This window comes from Pelophylax lessonae (genome assembly GCF_965119305.1).
Source record: "Pelophylax lessonae genome assembly, chromosome: 9".
Taxonomy (NCBI): Eukaryota; Metazoa; Chordata; class Amphibia; order Anura; family Ranidae; genus Pelophylax; species Pelophylax lessonae.
The window spans coordinates 270,709,340-270,730,188 of NC_138776.1; the positions used below are offsets into that span (position 1 = coordinate 270,709,340).

At 46.1% G+C, this 20,849-nt stretch overlaps 3 protein-coding genes across 3 annotated transcripts in view; 1 reads left to right on the forward strand and 2 right to left on the reverse strand.

The window, feature by feature from the left end:
- LOC309564464 (uncharacterized protein) overlaps nt 1–20,849 on the reverse strand; it is a gene marked incomplete at both ends in the record, with an annotated part of 826,241 nt that overhangs the window by 658,497 nt on the left and 146,895 nt on the right.
- LOC309564057 (uncharacterized protein) overlaps nt 1–20,849 on the forward strand; it is a gene marked incomplete at its 5' end in the record, with an annotated part of 455,352 nt that overhangs the window by 238,301 nt on the left and 196,202 nt on the right. The gene's annotated exons all lie outside the window — the stretch shown is intronic.
- Nucleotides 1–20,849, reverse strand: part of LOC309564067 (uncharacterized protein) — a gene marked incomplete at both ends in the record, with an annotated part of 29,531 nt that overhangs the window by 3,556 nt on the left and 5,126 nt on the right. The window contains 3 exons of the mRNA XM_082268693.1: nt 4,987–5,110; nt 16,500–16,634; nt 16,762–16,878. Coding sequence (XP_082124819.1) covers nt 4,987–5,110; nt 16,500–16,634; nt 16,762–16,878 — 376 coding nt within the window. The remainder of the gene's footprint in view (nt 1–4,986; nt 5,111–16,499; nt 16,635–16,761; nt 16,879–20,849) is intronic.

Genomic DNA, 20,849 nt, shown 5'->3' on the forward strand with positions numbered 1-20,849 from the left:
CAATCCCTCCCCCTTGGGGGAGCACCAGACTTGAGGGAAAAACATATATGGAAAGCCTGGAGCAGGGCAGGAGCATTTACATCCGAGGATGAGACCCAAGAGCGTTCCCCTGGACCGTAACCCCTCGGTGAACTGGATATCCTATGTGCTTACTAAACCTACGGGAGTCAATGATAGATTGTAGGGCTGGGCGATAAATCGATTTAATCGATTTATCGATTTTTTAGTTTGGAATGATTTTTTTATTTTAAACTCGAGTTTTTTTCTACAATACTTTTTTCTGCCTCGGACCACCGCCGCGCCTGGATGTGACGTCAGCTGCGGGGCGGGCAGTGTGTCTGTACAGGCCGCGGGCTTTTAGCGTGCTGTGCGGATACTGGAAGCGCTCGGCTCATTGGTTGGCGTGGCCAGCCTCTCACCATAGAGGAGATCAGGGTACGGATGTTCCGTCATCTTCTCTATGGGCAACAGATCCAAACAGTTACAGAGGGCCCGGCTCCCTGAGGGAATGGCAGAGCTGGCAACAGCTGTGGGTGGGCCCTTTCCAAGCCCTTTAAAGCCACAGATAATCGTACGAAAAAAATCGCATTCAAATTGATCGTATGATAATCTGATCGTTAGTGCACAGCTTTTAACAGCCAATCACAACATTTCGCCCCAAAAAATCCGAAGGGACAAACACGAAAACTTTTATTGTGTGATAGCCTAGCGAACTTTTAATCAGTACAGTATGTGATCAGAAACACGAAAATAACCCGAAAAAAGCCTGGCTGCCATTAGTTTTGTTTTGCACTATCCGATACGTAGCTACGCAACCAGGAAGCTTTTCCAGAATCGTACCAAAAAAAAAAAAAAAATCATATGTTTAGTGCACAATTGCGCATTGTTGAATTCGATACTAGTATCATGCAACAAAATGCGAACGATAAGTCGCCCGATTATCTGATCATGTTTATTAGCCAAGGTTCACAGTAGATGCGGTCTGAATTCTCAGCGGATTCGGGACCGCATCTACGTCACCCGTTCATGTGAACTAATTGCGGAGTGTATCCTAATGACACCCTGCAATCAGTTTACAAAACACATTGCGATTTGCAGAATCAAGTTGCTAGGTACCTATCCTATCACAGCCCCTGGCCTGTACAGACGCACCACCCGCTTCCTCTCCCGGCAGCTGACGTCACATCCAGGCCGGGGAGACTGTACCTATCACAGCGCGCCGCAGCCCCGGCCTGTACAGACGCACCGCCCGCCCCGCAGCCCCGGCCTGTACAGACGCACCGCCCGCCCCGCAGCTGACGTCACATCCAGGCGCGGCGGTGGTCCATCAGAGTCAGACACACATATACAGCGCTTCTCCTTCTCCTCAGTCCTCCCTCCAGACTCTGCAGTCATTTTTTAAGTGCTTTGGAAAAAAAATCGAAAATCGAATTTAAAAATCGAAGATATTTTTTTTAGGCAAAATCGCCCAGCCCTAATAGATTGTATCTCATATTCCATGTGGTTGTCAACCTTAATCGGGTGAAGGCGTGGTACTGAGGTGGTATAGCAATAACACGTAAGGAAACATGGAATACGTTGTAAATACGAACGTTGGAAGGAAGATCTAAGGCGTAGGCCACCATGTTAACCTGATAGAGTATGCGGAAAGGCCCGATATACCGAGGTGCCAGTTTTAGTGAGGGAACACAGAATCAGAGTTAATGGGAATACAGCCAGACCCTCTCCCCCACTTGGTAGGAGGGTGAAGGTAGGCATCGGCGGCCAGCATGGTTTGTAACTCTCTCTGGAGTGTTGCAAGGATTCCTGGACCTGCACCCAAGTGGAACAGAGTTCCTGAAGATGTTGCTCTAACGCAGAAATTCCTTGTGGAACAGATGTATCAGGCAACATGGATGGCTGGAACTCATAGTTCACCATAAACTGAGATAATCAGGAGGCGGCATTTATTGTGCTATTGTGAGCAAACTCCACCCAAGGTAACAGGTCCCACCAGTGTTATAGGGGTCAGAAATATAGCAACGTAAGAACTGCTCCCAGGCTTGGTCGGCCCATTCTGCGGCCCCATTGGACTGTGGGTGATATGCAGAGGAGAAGGAAAGCGGAGTTCCCCACTGTGCACAAAAGGCTCCCCAAAATTTGGACACCAACTGGCTACCCCTGTCCGAGATGATAACTTTAGGTAACCCATGTAACTGAAAGAACTCTCGAGTGAAAATGGATGCCAGTTCCTTGGACACAGGCAACTTCTTTAGCGGAATGCAATGTGACATTTTGAAAAACGGATAATCACCATAAGAATAACTGTGTTGCTATGGGAGTTGCATAAATCCATAGTAAAATGAATAGACAAGTGGATCCAAGGCCTCTCTGCACTGCGTATGGGTTGAAGGAGGCCCACTGGAAGGTGTCGTGGTGTTTTATTATGAGCACACACAGGACAAGCGGCTACAAAGCTGGTTTCATGAGCACGGAGACTAGGCCACCAGCATTGTTGAGACATAGGCCATAGGTCTCAACAATATGTCCATACGCCGTTGATTTTTTCCTGGGTGCCCAGCTGTCTTAGGTGAATGGTAGGTCTGGAGGAAAATGGTGCGGAGATTCTCAGGGACAAAGCAGCGGTCATGAGGTTTTCCAGGAGGAGAATGGATCTGAGAGGGCATCATTCTCTCACCCAAAGTTAAGGTGAGACTAGAAAAAAATAGCCAAAATGCAGTCCGAAGGTATCACAGGAGTGGGAACAGACTCCATTTTGGAAGAGGAGGAAAACTGCGGCAATAAAACATTTGCTCTTATATTCTTTGTATCAGGTATGAATGAGACTATGTAATTGAAGCTTGACAGAAAAAGGTCCCACTGAGCCCTTCCAGGAGATAAACGTCTAGCCTCAGACAAGAATGAAAGATTCTTATGGTCAGTAAAAATAAGGACCAGCACAGTAGTACCCTTGATGAGATGCCTCCCTTCTTTAAGAGTTAAAATTATGGCTAATAATTCTCTATCCCCGGTTTCAGAATTTCATTCTGCTAGAGACAATTTTTTAGAAAAGTAGCCACAAGGATGGATAGAACTCTCAGGGGTAGGAGGTTGAGACAGGAAAGCGCCTACTCCAGTCTCAGACGCATCAACTTCAAGAATGACGTGTAACATGGGATCAGGATGTTCCAGCACTGGAACTGCAGCAAAAGTGGCCTTGAGGGATTCAAAGGATTTAATGGATTCCATGGGTTGCCCAATTCTGTGGGTTGCCCTCTTTTCTGGTCATACAGTATCAATGAAGGGGTTTGACCAGAAAAGAGAAATTACTCATGAATTTCTGATAATAAATGGCAAAGCCAAGAAAATGTTGTAGAGGATGTAGACCAATGGGCCGAAGCCACTTTAAGACTGCAGATGGCTTCTCTGGGTCCATCAAAAACCTGGCAGCACAAATGACATAACCCAAAAATTTAACCTGTTCATGGAACTCGCACTTTTCCAACTTGCAATAGAGGTTGCTTTCTCTCAACCTCTGTAGCACACGGGAGAGACATCTGTATGGTGGTTCTCTAGGGATTTAGAATATATGAGAATATTACCCAGGTAAACCACCACAGATTATGGCAGCCTATCTCAGAGGACATCAGAGTCCTGGAAAACTGCAGGAGCGTTGCAGAGACCAAAAGGGCATTACGAGGTATTCGTAGTGTCCGGTCCTAGTATTAAATTTCCATTCGTGGCCCTCATTAATCCTCACAAGATTGTATGTCCCTCGTAAATCGAGCTTAGTGAAGACCTTTGTTCCCTTGAGGCAGTCAAATAATTCCATTATCAATGGGATCAGATAAGTATTTTTAACAGTAATGCAAATGAGACCCCTATAATCGATACAGAGACTCAGTTCACTACTCTTTTCTTTCCCCACAAAGAAAAAGTCGGCACTGGAAGGAGAAGAGGATTTGTGGGTGAACCCCTGGGATAGTTAAATCGCAGCATACTTCTCCATTGCCTTCATCTCTGAGACAGACAAAGGGTAAACCCGGCCACAAGGAGGAATGGCACTAGGGTTGAAGGACAACTGTGCGCTCAAAAGGCCGATGTGCCAAAATACCGGCCTGACCTTTGTCAAAGACATCACAGAATTCATGGTACTCTTCTGGCAATAAAGAGACTGAAGACGTGCACATGATCTTAATCACTTTCTAAAAGATGTATTAGTGCATTGTGGGGACCATGACAAAACCTCAGCATTACGGCAATTAAAAGAGGGATTGGGCCTCTGTAACCAAGGATAACCAATGACAACTGGGTAATGAGGAAAGGAAATTACTAGGAATTTGAAATATCTCATGTTGAAGAGCCCTTACAGCCATGGTCAATGGAGTGGTTTCATGGGTCACATGGGCAGGCTGTAGAGGTCTCCCATCAAAAGCCTCAATGGTAAGTGGGGAGGCACGAGGCTGCAGTGGTATTGAGTGCTTCAACAGAAAGTGCAGTTAAAATCACACCTTTAAGTAAATAGCAAAAAAAAAAACTGTTCAGGAACGTAGTCAAAAAAAGAAGCCGGGGTTTGGATGCCAGAACAGGTAATCAGAGGAGTAAGGATAAGGAAACCATAATTCAGCGTAGTCAGGCGGAACAAATCAGGAACAGTTATCGGAAGAGAAGTCAGCCATGGCAAGTCATACACAGGAACACACTGGAGAGCATAGACCACGCAAGGGCAAGGAGGAAATGAGCAAAGCTACTTAAATAGCAAAATGGGTTTGGCTGTTGCCTGGACTAATGAGGTAGATAATGGTAACCAGGTGAGTCACTGTGGTAACGAGCGGCTGGTAATTAACGACAGCTAAGCAATTTCTGAGCTCTGAAAGAAAGAGCTGCAGGAGCCCAGCCCTGACACACACTGCCTGAATACATTGTTTCTATGTGTTTATCAGATGATGGGGGATCTAGGTGGACCCTCCGTACTGCTCTCTCCTTTACAATAAAGTCTCCTCTTACCCGGTGATGTTAGGGGCGGCTGATTCTCCATCATGACGTCCTTGTAGAGATCCTTGTGTCCTTCTAAATACTCCCACTCCTCCATGGAGAAATAGACAGTGACATCCTGACACCTTATAGGAACCTGACACACACAATGATACAGTCACCATCCAGACACATCCCTTGTCTGTTACTGGATAATGTCCCAGAATTCCCAGCACAGCTCACCTCTCCTGTCAGCAGCTCCATCAGCTTCTTGGTGACTTCTAGAATCTTCTGCGTGTTGTGTCTCTCAGGTTTTATGGAGTCACATGGAGGCACTGTGATGGTCATAGGATCACCTGACTTCAGAAGAGGAAATCTCTGTATAGGAGAACCAATAGGAATATCATGTTAGAATCCCAGAATCCTCCTCACCTCTCCGGTCAGGTCTGTGTTTTATTAATAAATATAAGAGTGATGTCATGTGACCTCCCAGAATCCCCCTCACCTCTCAGGTCAGCAGGTAGATTATCTCCAGGGTGAGGTTTAGTATATTCTCAGTCATGTGACTCCGGTCCTCCTCCATCCTCATTCGTTCTGTCACTCGATCTATACAGGTTTCTGTCTAGACAGGTAAGGATAAAAATATATATGTAAGAGGAGGAATGTTCTGACCCTGAAGGGGTTCATCTAGATTTCCACACTATATATGTGTGATCATCATCTGCTGGAGATAAAAGACATCACAGTGACTATGGAGGAAGAGAACGAACATGACGGGGGGGGGGGGGGGTTACTGGGTATAAATAGAAAATAAGATCTTATTACCTCCTCTTCTGCCTCTTCCAGCAACGTCTCCGCTCTATTTCCTCCTTACTCACCTCTCACCCGGAACTTCCTATTAATACCTGACATCACTTCCTGTCTGGGTAGAAGTTTGATCACCACCTTGTGGAGCTCAGAGGTACTGCAGCTCCGAGAATCATCTCGTAGTGTGAACACGGCCTTGTGCTGTGTGTGTATGTACTGTATATCTTTATAGATGGGGCTATCTCCACTCCCACCGGGGGGGGGGGGGGGATAAATTACTGCCTATTACCATCACACACTCATCCCCCCCCCCCTTTCCTGGCCAGGCAGGCTGCATGCTTGGATTAACAGTTTGGTGTTTATTTCCTGATTGACCTCACACATGACTGTTCGAGGTTCGGCCGAATTCCAAATTTTTGGCTGAAAAAGTTTGGAATTCGGCAACCAGAACCGACCAAAATGCAATGGGACAGGAACTGGGCTTTAAAAGCCCGTGACTGGACCAGAACCATCAGTAAAAGCCAATTGAGGGGGCAGGAGAATGCTAGGAATGTGATTGGAGTGACAAGGGGGTCCAGAGGCCAATCATTAGTGAATACGCCACCCAGTATATAAGATATATCGCTACCATTGTGATACAGGGACGTGGAAGAGAGTGGAAGCAGTTCTGTTACTTCTGCTTCAAAGTGTCATTTAGCAATTATTAGTTTGAGGAAAGGGATATCTAGTGTAGTTAGGGTGCTATTTTCCACTATATTTAGATTTAATAATCTAGTTTCTGTAGGGAAAGTGTTAAGTGTAAGGGGGCCGTAGTGTAGTGTAGGGTTAATTGACTCTGACTGCTATGGTAGGGTGAGAAAACCCTTCCATGTCAGGGTGACCGCTATAGAGAAAAGATGGTTTCTCTTAGAACACTTATAGAACCGGATAGTGGCTTCTCCCCTGTCACCCGGCTTTTTGCTGCAGGCGTTTATAGGGCTTTTTTGAGGACATGTTTGGAGTCAGGCATGACATCTGAACTTCTGTGTAGGGGTATATATATTCACACACACACATGTATGTATATATACACATACACATATATAGGTGTGAAAGTAGCAGAAACCTATGCTTGCGCTAATGAAATAATTAACACCCATATGGCTTCTCTGCTATAACACCTATATGTGTGTATGTGTATAAATATATATAAGTGTGTGTATATATACCCCTACACAGAAGTTCTGATGTCATGCCTGCCTCCAAACATGTCCTCAAAAAAGCCCTATAAAACGCCTGCAACAAAAAGCTGGGTGTAAAAGTAGCGAAACTACTAACCTGTTCTCTATTAATTCTAATACAAACAAACTTTTTTTTTCTGGTTCTGGACATGCTACAGAGCTGAAACTTCACAGGTACACCTTTTAGACCCCCCAGACACTAAATCCAAAGAAATCGCATTTTTCTTTTTTCCATAATTGACTCTCTATCAAAAATGACAATTTAAGAACTTTGTTTTGTGTGATTAATAGTCCCTGGGGCATGACCCAGAACCCTAGGCACTTTTTAGGGGCATGTATTGGGTTTTAGGGCTTCAAAATGGTGTTTTTTGATTACCGAAGTTCGGGTCCCATTGATTTCAATGGGGTTCTGAAATTCGGGCCGAACTTTCGGGAAGTTCGGGTGTTCTGGTCGAACCGAACTTTTGAAAAGTTCGATCATCCCTAATTAGCACAAATACCTGTCGCAATAAGAAATAAATCCATGATAAACAGACACGATGCAAAGGAGAACTCCACATTGTTAAGAAAAAAATATTATACCATATATAATTGCTACTCGAGCTATGTAGTAATTTATTTAAAAAAAAAATCGCAATTCAAACTACGGCTGTTAAAGTCTCCTAAGCTGTCAAAAAAGACAGTGTAACAGTTGTTTGATTGCTGGGTGAGAAAAACCCGTAAGGGGTTAATTACTGCTAAAGGAATACTGACACTGCAGCTTCTCACATCAGAGCACCGTCCCAGCAGGTGAATAATCAAACAGACCCTGCCATACAGATGTAGAGCCCTCCTAGGTAGGTGCTAGAATGAGTGGATATAGTTTTTGGTTTCTCTGCCTAACAGGGACACAGCTCATGCTGTCTTGATGATTCATACTGATCCAATAGCCATGGAGTATATTGGACAGGTGGATGGAAGCCTGGCAGATGAGAGCATGGATGTCTGTACAGCCCTGGCCAATTAGAAGGGGATGTGCCCTAAGGCATGCTGGGTACCTGCATTTATATCTGAAGAACACATGGGCTTGTAGTCCAGTCCAGTCTACCTCTAGGGAGAGAGGTCTAAGTTGGGAGGGGGCTGCTGCCTCTCCCTTGCAGAGGCTGCCAGGCAGCCTCGGGTGGGCGACCTGAGGGCCTAAAACATTGAAGTTGCAAACCCATTGGTCCTTACGAGGGCTGACTGAGGGAGGATGTCTGTGGATCCTGTCTGGTACTACTGAGGAAGACTGGTGTGTGTGCTCCTAGAGCCTTGTGAGTATAGACCCCCCCACAGGGGATCCTTGGGAACTGGCCAGCAGCAGCAATAACAGCCGGGAGATTATCAAACCAATCACAGGCAGCAGAAGCGTCACTGGAGGGCGGGCCGGCCGCATGAACGTGATGACGCAGGGGTGCGGTAACCGGAACGGTTACCGCCCCCTTCTGCGTCATCATCACGTTCATGCGGCCGGCCCGCCCTCCAGTGACGCTTCCGCTGCCTGTGATTGGTTTGTTATCTCCCGGCTGTTATTGCTGCTGCTGGCCAGTCACAGTGTCTCCAGGCAAACCGCAGCCGGCCCTCCCCGCTGCCAGTGATTGGTTCACGATCATCTCCTCGGCTTCTGCTGGCTAGTGACAGCGCACGGGCATACCGCGGACCGGGAAGGCAAAGTAAATAGTATGTGCCACTGGCAATAAAACATTACGGAATAAAATAATAAATTAAACTAATTAAGCATCCGCTCCCCGCCACTCCCTGCTCCTCCCCAGTATATATTTCCATGACTTTTCCAAAACCTTAGTGGAATCCTTAGTTTCCATGACCTTTCCAGGCCTGGAAAGTGTCATCTCCAAATTCCAAAACTTTTCCAGGTTTTCAAAGACCGTACGAACCCCGAGACCCCCACAACCACAGGCCACGGTTGTGGGGAAGAGGCCCTTGTCTCCATCAACATGGGGACGAGGTGCTTTAGGGTGGGGGGGGCAGAGCTTACCCAAAGCACCCACCCACCCATGTTGGAGCACATGTGGCCTGGTATTGTTAAGGAGGGGGGGCCTGACTCGTCCCTCCCACTTTCCTGACCTGCCGGGCTGCATGGTCTGGTATGGATATTAGGGGAGAACCCACGCTGGTTTTTTTTCTTTAATTTTGGCCCCCGAAGGGCATGGTATGGACTGGGGGAGGGGGAGCACGTTGTTTTTTTTTCTATTGCCGGGCAATGCCAGCATTATTTTCTTTCCATTCATCGGTCAGTGGAGAAGCCCGCTGACAGCTGATGAGTCATGGTTGGTAAGGATGCGGGCGGCCGGCTTCCCAGCTTGCTGCTTAACAACCAGCTATTTCTTCACACAGAATTTGCATCGGTCGATCGTTTTGTTTTAAAAGTAAATGTGGGTGCGCTGATAGAAGTGAAGCTGCTACCTGAACTATACCTAGTGAAAAAATAGGTGCGCTAAACAAATGTAGAATGAATTGCCATCTAGGCACATATACACAATGTGAGCAATCAAGTTACATACACAATAGACAATGAACTAAGTGAATGTGATTCAGTGAAAAATATATAAAACCCAAATGGTACAAAAACTTCTCAGCAGAAGCCTTGTCAGAGGAAACACGTCAGAGAGGAGGCGTGTCGCGCCGCCACAGACGTCACGCACTGCCCGATCTGCAGCCGGGCACAAGCGGACTCACTGGATACTCTTGTTCGTTTCCCCGCATATCTATGTAAGTGTACGACCTTGTTTAAATAAATTTTTCTCGGGGGTATTACACTATCGTCTGCTTATTCCTTGTTCCTCATATGACACCTGGGGAGTAAATAAGATCACGGACGTATATTGATAGCGGAGGAGACCACTGGTATCCGATCAAGAGAAGGGACATCCACATAGGAGATTTGCCTGTGTTTTGATACATACGCCATCTGGTAAGAGGCCAATTTGCCTCATATCCACAGGGTGACATTGCAGTGGAAGTTTCCTCCTTTCCAACCGGTTTATTAGAGTCTTTACTCTGCGCCTAACCTTATCTTATCTGGTAAGGAGGAAAGCCTGTCGGTGGTGGGAATCTTTGTTTTTGTAACGCTCCTGCGTTTTATGTATGATGTGGATTTACAGCTGCAGAAATATTCCACTTCAGTAGTCATGTAGAGAAACGCTGAGACACCAATCCCAACTCCCAAAGACTCATCATGTGTGGATGATCTCAATTCAGCAAGTAAATACACACACTCAATAAGAAGTTCCTGGAGTGATCTATGTATATAGTAGTATAGAGGTGATAGGCTGAAGAGACAGGTTGAGTTGAGACGATAGGTGACAGACACTTGAGAGGAATGTTCTTGAGAATGAGATAGTAACAGGTGGGATGCAGATAGGTTAGCAATTATGTATGGTAGTAGATGATAGGATAGCAGATGACATACAGGAGAGACTAACCCAGTGCAAGAGCAGATGATAGTAGGCTCAAGAGCTAGCAATCTAGATAGTGCAGATGTAGTAACAGTCCTTAGTATGCGGAGCTAGACAGTGTAAGCTTTAGTATGAAGGTTATTGAGGGTTCCCCTGTGGGGTACTTATCACTAGTAGCAAAGTAGCAGAGGAGAGGTTCGACAAGAGCGGATGATCCGGTAGCGGGATACAGGGATCAGCGCAGAGTGGTTCCAACAGCGAGGTATGCTTGCAAGCATGAGAGCTTCAAGACAGGTTAGCATCAAGGCACATCTAGGCACACAGCAGGGTAGTCGTGAGAAGGGTGAAGGTGAAAACAGCATGCCAGGGGTGATCGGGTGGCGAGACACAGGATCCGAAAACAGAGGTTCAGGTAGCGAGATACAGGAACGTGTAGGTTTGACATGCTGATCTCAGAGATCAGGACGCTCCAACCATGGCGGTTGAACGAACACATGTGAGTGAGAGCCAGTGATTTAAATAGCTGTTCAGTCCGGCGCTCAGTGATGATGTCAGCACTCTTAAAGGGAAACACACCTATATGTGCTTCATCTATCTAGGTAGATGGAAAGCACCCGGAAATGATGTGATAGGAGGCACTGAGAGTGCCAGAACCTTACAGTTTCACAGCACTGGAAATATCACTTGAAGTTCCTTCTTAATTTTTCCACTATATACCACTTGGTGAAGATTTTATCCATTGGACTTTGTGGACTTATATCAGTTTTTGCACCATTTGGGTTTTATATATTTTTCACTGAATCACATTCACTTAGTTCATTGTATATTGTGTATGTAACTTGATTGCTCACATTGTGTATATGTGCCTAGATGGCAATTCATTCTACATTTGTTTAGCACACCTATTTTTTCAACACGATCGTTTTGTTTTCACATCCAAATTCGAATCGTTCTAAAAAAGTTGGAATTCGTTAGAAAATGAATAAACAAAACAAATTTTAACAGATTTCAAAGAAATTCATTACAATTTCATTTGGAAATTTGGATACATCGGAATCTAGGAATAACCAGAAATTTGTCGGAATTTGTATTCGCACCGAAACGAATTTCACGTGTCTAACACTAAATGGCCACCCGCTAACAGCTGGGCTCCCAGCCAATGAAAATGGCCACCGATGGCAGGGCCCACTCTCCAGGCATGGATCCACTACATATGTGTACCATAACACCACCCGCTGATAGCTGGGGACTCAATGACCACTCGGGACATCCTGGAAGACTTCGGGATACCAAAGGAAGCTCCTGACATCCCGCACAGCTGCCCAGCACCAGACCCGCCCACCAATACTTCCAATAGGTAGGAAAACGTCATACAAAAATGGTCCTATAAGTGAGGAGGACAAAAAAGGAACCCAGCCATTGACTTATCCTGAACATTTATGGGGGTGGGGTCTTATGGGGGAGGAACGAGGGCGGGGCTACCCAAACGTATGCTGCCATGGACATCTGTCAGGAAAGCACATTATGGCCACTAGATGGAACTGACCATTATAGGAAATCCCAATTCACCATGAATGGGGGAATGTGGGTCACATTTCATCAACATATTTATAACAACCAGATCTGTAAGTGTTTCCCGCACAAAATGTACTCAGCCAATGAAAGGTAAGGACTCCATTTTTATTTTTCTCCTGCTATCAATGGCCAACATGGGACAACACTTCATCCATGTCTTTGGTGATCTCTGATCTCCTTATGAAGGGTTTCTTACATGATGAAAATAAGCCATGGAGTATATCTGAGGTGTATATCAGGGTGTGCTTCTTCCCCACATGTCACCAACATTCATATAGAAGACATTTCCAGCACTCAAGGCACTAATACACCTCCAGGGTTGTGTGGGACCCCTGATGTACAGAAAGACAGGACTTCAGTGAGGAACAGTTCCCTCACTCAGGACAGTAAAGTGGCTTCTCCCCCGTGTGAGATCCTTGATGTTTGTAAAGCAGGGACTTCCGTGAAAAACCTTTCCCGCACTCAGGACAGGAATGCGGCTTCTCACCCGTGTGAGATCTCTGATGTGTGGAAAGATTGGACTTCACTGAATAACATTTCCCGCACTCAGGACAGGAATACGGCTTCTCCCCTGTGTGAAATTTCTGATGTGTGGAAAGATCGGACTTCTGTGCAAAACATTTCCCGCACTCAGGACAGGAATACGGCTTCTCACCAGTGTGCAATCTCTGATGTGTGGAAAGAGCGGACTTGCATGAAAAACATTTCCCACAATCAGGACAGGAATACAGCTTCTCACCAGTGTGAGATCTCTGATGTGTGGAAAGATGGGACTTCCTAGAAAAACATTTCCCGCACTCAGGACAGGAATACGGCTTCTCACCAGTGTGCGATCTCTGATGCATGGAAAGAGCAGACTTGTATAAAAAACATTTCCCGCACTCAGGACAGGAAAACAGATTCTCACAAGTGTGCAATCTCTGATGTGCGAAAAGATAAGACTTCTGTGCAAAACATTTCCCGCACTCAGGACAGGAATAAGGCGTCTCACCAGTGTGCGATCTCTGATGTGTAGAAAGAGCGGACATCTGTGCAAAACATTTCCCGCACTCAGGACAGGAATACGGCTTCTCACCAGTGTGCAATCTCTGATGTCTGGAAAGATATGACTTGCATGAAAAACATTTCCCGCACTCAGGACAGGAATACGGCTTCTCACCGGTGTGAGATCTCTGATGTCTGTATAGCTGGAACTTGCGTGCAAAACTCTTCCCGCACTCAGAACAGGAGAACCTCTTATCTGTTGTAAGGACGGCACCATCCCTCACAGTCTGAGGTTGCTCAGGATAAGAGGAATACGATGGTCCGGCACTGTCCCTCACAGTCTGAGGTTCCTCAGGATAAGAGGAATACGATGGTCCGGCACTGTCCCTCACAGTCTGAGGTTCCTCAGGATAAGAGGAATACGATGGTCCGGCACCGTCCCTCACAGTCTGAGGTTCCTCAGGATAGCAGGAATACGATGGTCCGGCACTGTCCCTCACAGTCTGAGGTTCCTCAGGATAGCAGGAATACGATGGTCCGGCGCTGTCCCTCACAGTCTGAGGTTCCTCAGGATAGCAGGAATACGATGGTCCGGCGCTGTCCCTCACAGTCTGAGGTTCCTCAGGATAAGAGGAATACGATGGTCCATCTACACTGTGTGGTGCCGGATGGACATTTGAGGTAGCCGAGTTTTCTCCTGGACTATACTGTGTGATGTCCTCATCTTCTACTTTACAGTCTGGAGACAAAGTGAGACAATCCTCTGAGGTTTTCCTCATCTCCCGTCCATCTACTAAAATAGAAATACAAAGATTATTACTAGACATCAGCAGATTGGTTCCCCTAAACCAGGACTCCGCCCACATCAGACAGCTTTGTCTCAGAGGATCCTACAATTCCCCCCTCAAGGTAACTAGTAAATGGGTCCTCTGATCTCCTACCAATTCATTTCTTTATTCATGGACCTTAGTCAGAGAGTGAGGAAACAACGAGACGTCTTTTATAGGAGAGACAGTGATGAGGGGATTATAGGACGAGTGTCCCCTCCCCCTCTATCACTCATTGCCATCTTCCAAACACAAGAAGTCCTGCACTTCCTTATTTAGTCCATGATTTAGTCATGAATAACAGCGGGGCTGAGCCCCACCAGAGGTCAGAGAGTGAGGATGGGGGGAGAACAACCAAGATGAAGACTGGACTGATCCTGAAGACCATATATATCTCTGGGGAAGTCCAATCAGGATGCAACGCATCAGATGGGAGTGGTTTGAGGACATCATCACGTTAGGCGGAGTGCCCTCAAGTTACACTGAGACTGATGCTTGGGGAATCTGCAGTGATTGGGTGTATTCAATGCTGGATTGCTTTTTTAACCTTGTGAGTGCTTTTCTTATCCATGTAATAAATATAACAGTGAGCACTATGGAGTCTTACATAGTTACATAGTTACATAGTAGGTGAGGTTGAATAAAGACAATAGTCCATCTAGTTCAACCTGTGTAGGTGTGTGTGGCTGTAATCATCTCTCATACCCCGGAATGTTCTGATCCTTGAGATGTAAGTCTAAGAGTCTTTTGAAAGCCAACATACTACCCGCAGAAACCACCTCTTGTGGTAGAGAATTCCACAATCTTGTTGCCCTAACAGTAAAGAACCCCCCACGTTGCCTGAGGTTAAAACGCTTCTCCTCTAATCGCATTGTATGTCCTCGAGTCCTCATGCAATCCCTTCGAATGAACAGCTTTTTTTCTAAGTCTCTTTATCTCTAGTAGCAGGAGCTGGCTACCTAAAGAGGAGGCTCCGCCTACATGTACCTGAAGGTGTGTGATTTCATGCTGGGTGTGTCCTCTTGGTATGAAGCAATGGGGTCCATCTGAAGAGGTGAGAGTACACCTGGAATTGCAGAGTGGCGCACTCTCAGCTTATTCTCCGTGACACCAGAAGGGTGGATTTGTGGCTCATTCATGTTTACTGTGGATTGTAAAACTGTTTGCGACTGTTCACCAGTGTGCGTGTCTTTTCATGTCTTTTCTTCAAGTTTTTGTGTGTTTGTGTGTAACAGTGTGTGCATTGTATAGATAGAATATACACGGCTCAATAAAAATGAAAGGAACTCAGTGACTTGGGTGTGAGACTATACAGACATATCCCTCCACCCGGCACAGCCAGCAAATAACAGAGCAAGTAACCCCGGGAGAATTCTTCTGTCAGAGATCTTGCTAGACCTGGGAATGGGGCAGAAGACCCAAGGTACATACCCCAGGGGTCTAGGCTGAGCAACGTCTATGGTGAACATCAACATTTTACTGCCAGCTGAACCCCAGAATCTCCATAAATCCAGTCTAGAGACATAAATTGTGTCTGCAGCACAGAGAAGGAAGATTATCCGAGAGAAATACAGGAATACAGGACGGGGAACACAGCTCAGGAAAGTGACCAGGGGATTACAGGCTGATATCACCCAGTCCCCTCCCTACTCTGGACCAATCAGTGTGCAGTATGGGTGGAGGAATGGATTTAGTGTTAATGACCCACCTGTGCTGATCTCTGTAGGAGTGTCCTCCTCTATAAATGTCCCGGTTATTCCATCCTCCTCCATAGACTGCTGATCATCCCTCACATACGTCTCTTCTTCTTCTTCTTTAATCTCAAATTCTATATCGATTGGATCTCCACTCTGAACCAAGAAAATGAGAGAGAATATCATCTGTAAGATATAAGCTTACATAAAAAACACACACATCCCCTCCACAAGTCCATGTTCTAGATGCTCCAATCCACCAACCTTGTAACATTGAGGGATGGTGTGACCTCCCTGTGTGGAATCCCGGGAATACAGAGGACGGGGACATCTCTCTGGTGGGTTTCTGTAGCTGGATGGCTCCACCATGGTGTCTTGATACAGATCTTTGCGTTCCTTTAGAAACTCTGACTCCTCCATCACCCCATCCTCATCATCCTCCTCTTTTATCTCTTCTTTAACCTCAACTTTAGAATCTCTCAGGTTTCCACTCTGAATATATAATAAAAATGACATCAATGGTAACAATGCAGATAATGTACAGATCCTAATGATACTATCAGTGATTGTTCCTCATCTACCTGATCAGGTTTTGAATAGTTGTGATCTTCCCCTGTGGAATCCCGGGAATACAGAGGATGGGGACACCTCTCTGGTGGGTTCCCATTACTGGATCCATCTGTAGGAAACACACACACTGACTGAATACATTGTTTCTATGTGTTTATCAGATGATGGGGGATCTAGGTGGATCCTCCGTACTGCTCTCTCCTTTACAATAAAGTCTCCTCTTACCCGGTGATGTGAGGGGCGGCTGATTCTCCATCATGACGTCCTTGTAGAGATCCTTGTGTCCTTCTAAATACTCCCACTCCTCCATGGAGAAATAGACAGTGACATCCTGACACCTTATAGGAACCTGACACACACAATGATACAGTCACCATCCAGACACATCCCTTGTCTGTTACTGGATAATGTCCCAGAATTCCCAGCACCGCTCACCTCTCCTGTCAGCAGCTCCATCATCTTCTTGGTGACTTCTAGAATCTTCTGCATGTTGTGTCTCTCAGGTTTTAGGGAGTCACATGGAGGCACTGTGATGGTCATATGATCACCTGACTTCAGAAGAGGAAATCTCTGTATTGGAGAACCAATAGGAATATCATGTTAGAATCCCAGAATCCTCTTCACCTCTCCGGTCAGGTCTGTGTTTTATTAATAGAGATAAGAGTGATGTCATGTGACCTCCCAGAATTCTCCTCACCTCTCCGGTCAGCAGGTAGATGATCTCCAGGGTGAGGTTTAGTATCTTCTCAGTCATGTGACTCCGGTCCTCCTCCATCCTCATTGGTGGCTTCATTTGATCTATGTGGGTTTCTGTCTAGACAGGTAAGAAAGATAACTGACAATGAAACATTATACACTGCTCAAAAAAATGAAAGGAACACTTTTTAATCAGAGTATAGCATCAAATCAAGTAAACTCCTGGAATACTGATCTGGTCAGTTAAGTAGCAGTGGGGGTTGTTTATCAGATTCCGCTGCTTTGGTTTTAATTGAAATTATCAGGTGCACTAGATGGCCAACAATGATACGACCCCCACAACAGGAATGGTTTTACAGGTGGAGGTCAATAACATTTTTTTCCCTACTCATCTTTTCTGACTGTCACTAGTTTTGTTGCTTTTGGCTGGGGTCAGTGTCACTATTGGTAGCATGAGGCCATACCTGGACCCTACAGAGGGGGTCAGTGTCACTACTGGTAGCATGAGGCCATACCTGGACCCTACAGAGGGGTCAGTGTCACTATTGGTAGTATGAGGCCATACCTGGACCCTATAGAGGGGGTCAGTGTCACTACTGGTAGTATGAGGAGATACCTGGACCCTAAAGAGGTTGCACAGGCAGTCCAACTCCTCCAGGATGGCACATCAATACGTCCCATTGCCAGGTTTGCTGTGTCTCCCAGCACAGTCTCAGGAGCATGGAGGAGATTCCAAGAGACAGGCAGTTACTCTAGGAGAGCTGGACAGGGCCATAGAAGGTCCTTAAGCCATCAGCAGGACCGGTATCTGCTCCTTTTGTGCAACAGGGTGAGCACTGCCAGAACCCTACAAAATGACCTCCAGCAGGACACTGGTGTGAATGTCTCTGACTAAACAATCAGAAACAGACTTCATGAGGGTGGCCTGAGGGCCCGACATCCTCTAGTGGCCCTGTGCTCACTGCCCGGCACTATGGAGCTTGATTGGCATTTGCCATTGAACACCAGAATTGGCAGCTCCACCACTGGCACCCTGTGCTTTTCACAGATGAGAGCAGGTTCACCCTGAGCACATGTGACAGACGGGAAAGGGTCTGGAGAAGCCGTGGAGAACATTATGCTGCCTATAACGTTGTTCAGCATGACCAGTTTGGTGGTGGTCAGTGATGGTCTGGGGAGGAATATCCATGGAGGGACACACAGACCTCTACAGGCTAGACAATGGCACCCTGACTGCCATTAGGTATTGGGATGAAATCTTTAGACCCATTGTCAGACCCTACGCTGGTGCAGTGGGTCCTGGGTTCCTCTCGGTGCACAACAATGCCCGGCCTTGTGGTGAGAGTATGCAGCCAGTTCCTGGAGGATGAAGGAATTAGTACCATTGAATGGCCCCCACGCTCGCCTGACCTAAATCCGATAGAACACCTCTGGGACATTATGTTTCAGTCCATCCAACGCCGCCAAGTTGCCCCTAAGTCGGTTGAGAAGCTCAGTGATGTCCTGGTCCAGATCTGGGAGGAAATACCCCAGGGCTCCATCCGTCGTCTCATTAGGAGAATGCCCCGACGTTGTCAGGCATGCATACAAGCACGTGGGGGCCATACAAACTACTGAGGACCATTCTGAGGTCCTGCATTGAAATTTCACCAAAATGGACTCGCCTGCTGCATCATTTTTTCACTTTGATTTTCGGGGTGTCTTTGAGTTCAGCCCTCTGTAGGGTGATAATTTTCATTTCCATCAAAGATGTGACATCCTTTCCTTCCCAACACATTACACAGTCCATGCCATTATAAATCCTAACACATTACCCAGTCCATACCAGTATAGATCCTAACACATTACCCAGACTATACCAGTTTAGATCCTAACACATTACCCAGTCCATACCAGTATAGATCCTAACACATTACCCAGTCCATGCCAGTATAAAGCCTAACACATTACCCAGTCCATACCAGTATAGATCCTAACACATTACCCAGTCCATACCAGTATAGATCCTAACACATTACCCAGTCCATACCAGTATAGATCCTAACACATTACCCAGTCCATACCAGTATAGATCCTAACACATTACCCAGTCCATACCAGTATAGATCCTAACACATTACTCAGTCCATACCAGTATAGATCCTAACACATTACCCAGACTATACCAGTTTAGATCCTAACACATTACCCAGTCCATACCAGTATAGATCCTAACACATTACCCAGTCCATGCCAGTATAAAGCCTAACACATTACCCAGTCCATACCAGTATAGATCCTAACACATTACCCAGTCCATACCAGTATAGATCCTAACACATTACCCAGTCCATACCAGTATAGATCCTAACACATTACCCAGTCCATACCAGTATAGATCCTAACACATTACCCAGTCCATACCAGTATAGATCCTAACACATTACCCAGTCCATACCAGTATAGATCCTAACACATTACCCAGTCCATACCAGTATAGATATCCAGCATGATATTTTTTCACCATTGAGATCAGATGTGTTTTCAAAGCATTCCTTTTATTTGTTTGAGCAGTATATATATATACGTAAGTGGAGGAATGTTCTGACCCTAAAGGGTTTAATCTAGGTTTCCACACTATATATGTGTGTATCATCATCTGTTGGAGATAAAAAGAGGTCACAGTGACTATGGCGGAAGAGGGGAAGGGGAAATAAGATCTTATTACCTCCTCTGCTGCCACTTCCAGCAACGTCTCCTCGGTTCTGCCAACCTCATGGAACTTCCTGTCTTTGTCAAACATCACTTCCTGTCTGTCCTGACATCACTTCCTGTCTTGCATAGAGACTTCCTGTCGGGGTAGAAAGAGATCACCATCTTGTGCAGCCCTGAGAAACGTCTCGTAGTGTGAACACGGCCTTGTGCTGTGTGTGTATGTACTGTATATCTTTATAGATGGGTCATCTCCACTCCCACCAAGGGGGAGAGAAATATATTACTGCCTAGTCCAGCCTTTCTCAGCCAGGGTTCCTCCAAAGGTTTCTAGGGGTTCCTTAAAGTGGAGTTCCACCCTAAATTTATACTTACCTCCATCTTCTCGCTCCGGGTCACCTGAAAAACAAATGGATAATCGCAATTTTTCTTTTTTTTTTTTTTACTTACCTTGTAGAGAAAATATACTTACCTTACTTCCTTCTTCCTCCCCTCGGCGGCCACGGCAATTCGTCACTTCCTGGCTTTTGCAATGATTCCTGGGAGCTGAACGTCATCGCTCCCAGGAATCAATGCGCCTGCACCGGCCCCGACGTCAGTCCTGGCGCGCGCGCGTCATTCCCTTCTAAACAGCTTCTGGGCATGCCCAGAAGCTGTGGAGGGATGACGTGCGCGCACCGGAAGTGACGGCGGGGCCGGTGCAGTGCATCGTGGGACCGAAGAAGAAGGAAGAGGATCGCGCTGGCTTCAAGCTGCCCACACCTGAGATGTCAGCGCTGGAGAATACTTTTTCAAGATAAGTATTTCTCCAAAAAGGTAAGTGCAACCGGGGACAGATCAGAGGCTAGCCATTGTGGAATGTACTAACCCTGACTGTCCCGGGGGTGTTTTTATTAAAAAAAGTATCCCCTGGGTGGAACTCAGCTTTAAGCAGTGAACAATTTCTGTCTCTCAGTAACAAATGACATCAATGATCTGTAAGGGGGGCAGTCATCCCACTGATGATGATATAAGTGGGTCCTTCTACCATTGGTCACCAATGTCAGGGACCACTGCACTGACCACTGGAAATTACTCCTGGTTCTGGTGAAACTACAAAGTTATTCAGCTGAGAAGAAAGTATTCATATCACTGATAAATGACAGCTTGATACTCAGTCTAGTTGTTAAATAGTACGGATGTGGTGATAGTTAAATTCAAACTTTGGCGGTGGTGTCTACACTCTGTACCCTGGGCTGTATATGATATACTCCTGACCACTGCACTCTGTACACTGGGCTGTATATGATATACTCCTGACCACTGCACTCTGTACTCTGGGCTGTATATGATATACTCCTGACCACTGCACTCTGTACACTGGGCTGTATATGATATACTCCTGACCACTGCACTCTA